General features: G+C 40.7%; 1 protein-coding gene across 1 annotated transcript in view; it reads right to left on the bottom strand.

The window, feature by feature from the left end:
* Nucleotides 1–6,041, bottom strand: part of TSPEAR (thrombospondin-type laminin G domain and EAR repeats) — a 114,081-nt gene that overhangs the window by 7,357 nt on the left and 100,683 nt on the right. Inside the window, exons 10-11 of the mRNA XM_006898423.1 lie at nt 5,003–5,190; nt 3,301–3,402 (exon numbers count right to left, since the gene is read on the bottom strand). Coding sequence (XP_006898485.1) covers nt 3,301–3,402; nt 5,003–5,190 — 290 coding nt within the window. The remainder of the gene's footprint in view (nt 1–3,300; nt 3,403–5,002; nt 5,191–6,041) is intronic.

Genomic DNA, 6,041 nt, shown 5'->3' with positions numbered 1-6,041 from the left:
GTCAATTTAAAGACTTAGATGCACCTAATCCAGCCATGTTCTTTTCAGTTACTTGCTATACATCCGAAAGTTGAACAGAGACAAAGTATGACAGAAGAAGAGTCAATGCCTTTGAGTTGTGGTTCTGGAGAAGAATACTGACTATCATATGGATTGCCAAAAGAACTGACATGTCTGTTTTAGAACAGGGTGCTCCTTGCAGCAAGGATAGGAAACTTCATCCCCCATACTGTGGTCACGTTGTTAGGAGAAGACAGTCCTAGGAAAAGGACATCATGTTTGGAAAAGTGGAGAGTCAATGTAAGAGAGGAATACCTTCAACAAGATGGATTGATATGGTAACTGTAAGAATGAGCCCAAGTACACTGGTGATGGTGAAGATGGCACAAGGTAAGGCAAGGTTCAGATTTACTGTTCATAGGGTTGCTCTGAATCACAGTTAACTTGACCGTATCTAGTAACAACAATGCTGGGGAAAGTAGAGGGTCAGAGAAAGAAAAGAAGACCTTCAATGAGATGAACTGACACAGTGATTTTAACAGTGGGCTAAAGCACATCAGAGATTGTGAGGATGGCACAAAACAGGGCAAGGTTCAGATCTGTTGCTCAGAGGGTCACTATGAGTTGCAGTCAACTTGATAGCATCTAACAACAATAAAAAACAAATCAACTAATATAGATAATAATGCTTTTGTTAGTTGGCCTCGTTCAAGTTGAATTTATGTTCAACACTCTTGGAATGATTTTCTAATGCTGAACTACCCCAACATTCCTGAAATAAACCTTGCTTGGTTAAGTGCATGACTCTTTAATATGTTTTTGGATATTGTTCTCTAGTTGAGGATTTTTGCATCTATATTCATAAGAGATACTTGCCTATAATTTTCTTTACTTGTGGTGTCCTTGTTTGAGTTTGGTATTAGGGTTATACTTGTTTCATAGACTAGATTATGGAATAGTCTTGCCTTCGCTATCTTTTGTTGTTGTTGTTAATTGTCTTTGAGTTGAGCACAACTCACAGTGACTGTATGAACTAAAGGCCTGAAGCCCCTCTATAGCTATCAACATTTATCAAAGTTCATAGTGTTCCCAGAGGCATGTTATTTTAGGAAGTGGATGCCACTCCTGCTTCTAATCTCTATCCTATAAAAATGTTTATTTTAGAAATGTTTAAACAGTACTGGTGTGAATCAGTGAAACCACCTGATTCAGGAATTTTGTTGTTTTGGGGAGGTTTTTGATCACAGATTTGTTTTCTTCACTTGTTAAGGTCTGCTGAGACTTTCTATTTCCTCTTGAGTCAGTTTAGATCATGTGCTTCTAAGAATTTGTTCATTTCATTTAATGTTGGCAGCATAGTTATTTACAATATCATGCCATAATTATCTTTATTTATTTTTTAATTTTGGTTATTTTAATCTTTTTTCCTTTTCTTTCTTTGACACTCTTGCTAAATATTTGTTAGTTTTATTTATCTTTCGAAGAATCAGCTTCTGGTTTTGTTGATTCTCTCTATTGTTTTCCCATCTAATATCTTTAATTATAATTACTTTTTTCTGTATAATCTGGTAAGTTTATTTCTATTTTTTTAGAATAAATATCTTTATTTTTTGCAGATGATATGAAGTAGGGACATAGTTTTGTTTTCTTTCATACAATTGTATGAAATTATTTTGTGAAAAAAAGATATCCTTTTGAATTTAAATACAACCATTATCACATTAAATACTAGTAAATGGCAGGCCTTATTCTGGCCTGTCATACATGCCATCTATGATTTTTTTTTCTTTTTACTTATACTTTCTTTCTCTAATTTTTTTTTGGCTGTCTTTGTGAATTTATTCTTCCATATAAATTTCAAAATTATTTTGTCATATTGAAAACTCTATAGTAACGAATTGGAATAATACCTTTTGGAAAATATAGATCTATGTGTAAAGCAACAATCACAGGTAAAATAAAAAAAGTTGATAAGGAGAAAAGGTATCAGGCCCAGGGAATTCTATAACTGAATTTAACTTAATCTTCAAAGAAAATGGACCAATTAAAGCTCCCTTATCTCATAGGCATGGCTGGGAAATTCTGTGATGGGTGCTTATTCAGTTTGCCTTCACATCAAACTTAAATAGTCTTTAAAGCAAAACCACAGAACAATTTCATTGTCTGTTGTAGAGGCAAAAATGGGAAAAGAAACCATTGGAATTCAGTGGCGTATAGAGTGATTGACTGGACACCATCACCAAGTGGAACGCAGGGAGCTCTCTGTTTAGGAACGCCTCCAGCATCAGGGAGCTCTGGGGGCCTAAGCAATAGGGGGCGTGCTGCTGAACCAAAGCCAAATCTCTCCGGAGTTTGTATCCACCAGCAGCTATGCCAGAGACAGATGGACAATCTCCTCCTGCATGATTTACAACCTCTGAAACCCTGCTAGAGAGTCAGCGAAGAGTTGTTTCTGACTTGACAGCAATGACAGAGATCATCAGATTGAAGTAGACTATATCATGCACTAATAAACACCCAAAAGAAACCTCTTAAATGCAACACAAACATAATGCTCATTTAAAAAAAAATCCTCATTTCGTTAAACAGTGCGAGACTCGATGTATTCTCATCAAAATCAGAGCAGGCCTGCTCGTCATCACCGTGATGGCTTTTGTAGGTAAAAAAACAACCTACATAAGAAATATATGAGCACTACAGAGGCAAAACTGTCTTTATACACAAATACAATCATAAACTCAGAAATCTCTTGAAATTCTTCTTAAGACAAAAACCCCTTAAAGTATTTTAATGGATAATTTGATAAGTGAAAAGACTCAAAGATGGATTGCAGTCAAAATCACCTAGAAATGGAAGTTTCAAAAAAGCAAGCCATTATGCTCAAAGAATTGAATGATACCTGGTAAATGAACTTAATAAGCATGGCAGAGTGGTTTGCTGAGGAGAGTTGTAAAACTTTATTGAAGAATCTAAGTGGCAAGACATGTCATTATTCTGGATAGGGGCATTATTAAGGGTAAAACACCAATAGTTTCAAGAGTGATTTGTCTTTATGCCGTACTTCTAGGTAGACTGCAGAGCTTCATGGCCAGTATGACTGGTGGGTCACCTGGATAAATACAAGACAGTGACCCAGACTCCATCCCTATGCAGTCATACCTTACTTACACTAGGTAATTGACAAGTCTGGATGAAACCTTGGTGAAGTGACCTAGGCCAGCGGCCTGTGACTCATCTGCAAGGCCACTCAGAGGTGAACAAAGGTAGTAGAAAGGGGACTGCTTTTTGGAAGCTCTTTACCTGTAAATAATACTGTTCACAGAGAAGGTATTTCCATCGAAGGAGTTAGCAACCACCAGGAAATAGTCTTCTCCCACAGAGAAGAACTCCCAGTCCAGGGCACTGCAGAGACAAGCACACAGATATTTGGGTATGCTCTTCACAGATGTTTCAGAGAAAATGTGGAGGGGAACAAGGGGGTGGTAGGAGGGTGACTTCCAGACTCTTCCCGAATGTGGGATGAGGCACCATGGCCAGAGTGGAGGAGTGATTTTCAACAATGAGTTGGTGTATTCTAAACCACAAACTCAACCAGGTGCTGTTGAATAGACATCAACTCTCAGTGACCCCTGTGTGTCAGAGGAGAACTGTGCTCCATGGGGGTCTCCACAACTGGGTTTTCAGAAGCCAATTGCTACGTCTTTCTTCTGAGGTATTTTTGAATGGTCTTGAACTTCCAACCTGTCAACTACAAGCCTACTAAATCAATTGTGCCTAGCAAAAAGGACTAGGACTTTTCTAGGGGATATAAATTAATTATGACTTTTTAAGAGGCCCAGGTGTTGGATAGAAGTCCCAAGATCATGGTCATGCTACCTGTGCTGGAGCAACAGTTAGAGGACCCCGGCCGTCATGTGACCCAGTGATGCCTGACTCTGTCCTCCAACAGCTGTTCAAACGAACACATGAGCTTCCCCAGTGTACTGGGATGTTCTGTTTCTTGCTACAAATCCAACCCAAAGCTACATTCCATCTTAGGCACCAATCCCTCTTGGATCTGCTAAGGTTGGATCTGCCCTCAGAGATGGCTCAGTTTTGAGGGGGTGGATAAAGCTTCCTGGAAATATTCCCTAGGACCCTACCTTGGGCAGGACCCAAATCCTGATCCTACCTTACACATCTCTGATTATGACAGGTCCTACTTGCCCCCAACTAACATATCTTGAAACTGAAGTGCCAGTTATGAGTCAGGCTGACAAGCAAAAGCCAGGCTGATTCCAAAGGCCAACCCACTGTCTCTACCTACAGTAACCATAAGGCTCAGGGCAGAGGAGACCATACTCTCTTGACAAGACATTTCACAGGTGTGAGGAACTGAGGAGACTCTAGGGCTGAGGCTCATGGGACTGGGAACCATGAGGTTCACAGATGTGTCCTAGGACTCTTGGGCTCCTCACTCCTCCCTCCAGCCACTCCCACAACAAGGTGCCCATCTGGTCCCAGCGCGGTGACCAGGACCATACATTTTGAAAAGGGACACATTGAGTTCATCATCCTGTGCCGGGCTGTAAGGTTTGGCCAAGGCACTGGGCCAGTTATGTGAGTCTACATGCATGATTTCTTCAGTAATAATTGAATTCTTTACCTAAGGGAGTAAAAGAAGCAAGCAGGAACGTTTTACTGGAGACTGAGTAAGTCACCATTTGACTGTGCTGTGACTCATAGAACTTTAAACCAATTGAAAGGGGAAATTGATCTAACTCAATATGCTTAGCTGTGGCTTCCTGTTTTATCTCCAAAGCAATATTGACAGTAATTTGCTCTTGTTATTGTTGTTATAGTCTATTATTGTTCAGAACACTGTTTGAAGGCAATTAGAGCAAAGAATATGATCAGAAGTGATGAAGTCAACCCACATTCTCTAGAGAGAAGGTTGCCTGATACTCTGCCAGTCTCCAAACTAGCTTCACCCTCCTCCTCTGCCACTGGCCTCCAGGTATACCTGCAGGTAGGAATGTCCTGGAACTTGACAAAAGTCTGCGCTGTGACGTTCAGCTCATAGATGACCGAGTTGATGATATACGAGTCGTTCTGCACTTGCATTTCCACATCATAGCTGTGGCTGTTGGCAACGGCAAGAAAAATCCTCTCTCCAATGTGGAACACTTCCCAGTCTGCAGCACCGAACGTCTAGGACAAGACAAAATTGATGCAAAGATGACAGGTGAGTAGAGCTACTGTGAGACATTTCAGGGGTGGCTGCATGGCTAAACCTCTGGCCACACGTGGCTCAAGCAGCCAGTACTCAGGGCCCTCTGTGGTGTCAGGCACATCATGTCCCCATTCAGCTTTGCTCAGTGTCCCACCATGGCCCTTAGTGACTCTTACACTTTAATGTGTATCTGAAGAGATGACCCATATAAAGGGTGCCTCAGTTAGCAATCTGTGTCTCCAAATGTGCATGCATCAATGCTGGCCATTGCACAAGGTCCAGCTAGCGTAAAACCTCTTCCAGGGAGCCCTCTCTGACTCCCCTTGTCCCAGCTCTGAGTTCTAACAGAACGTCTATGCACTACTGCCCATGTTGCTTACTACATGTTGTCCCAGAACTTAGGGATCTGATTGAGTCTTTCTTTAGTATCTCATAACACCTCCACATCCCTTCCCCACAAAAACACATGCATTTCTAATCAAGTACAGTCCTAGATACAAGGCTGGCTTAAAATCTGAATATATATCAATATAGAATAAAAAAAATATCCAAAACAACTATGAGATATCATCTCACCCCAGTCAGAATAGCAAAATTTAACAGAACAGCAAGCAACAAATGCTGGCGAGGTTATGGAGAAACTGGAACCCCTATTTACTGTTGGTGGGAGTGTAAAATGGTGCAACCACTGTGGAAGGCAGTATGGCGCTTTCTCAAAAAGTTGCAAATAGAGATACCATTTGACCCAGCAATTCTACTACTGGGAATATACCCCAAAGAGACCATAACCGACATCTAAGCAGATATATGCACACCCATGTTTATTGCA

The sequence above is a fragment of the Elephantulus edwardii genome, unplaced genomic scaffold (assembly GCF_000299155.1).
Source record: "Elephantulus edwardii isolate Elephantulus edwardi_28Jun2011 unplaced genomic scaffold, EleEdw1.0 scaffold00228, whole genome shotgun sequence".
NCBI lineage: Eukaryota > Metazoa > Chordata > Mammalia > Macroscelidea > Macroscelididae > Elephantulus > Elephantulus edwardii.
Note: the sequence above shows the minus strand (reverse complement) of the source record. Positions and strands in the feature narration are given on the sequence as shown.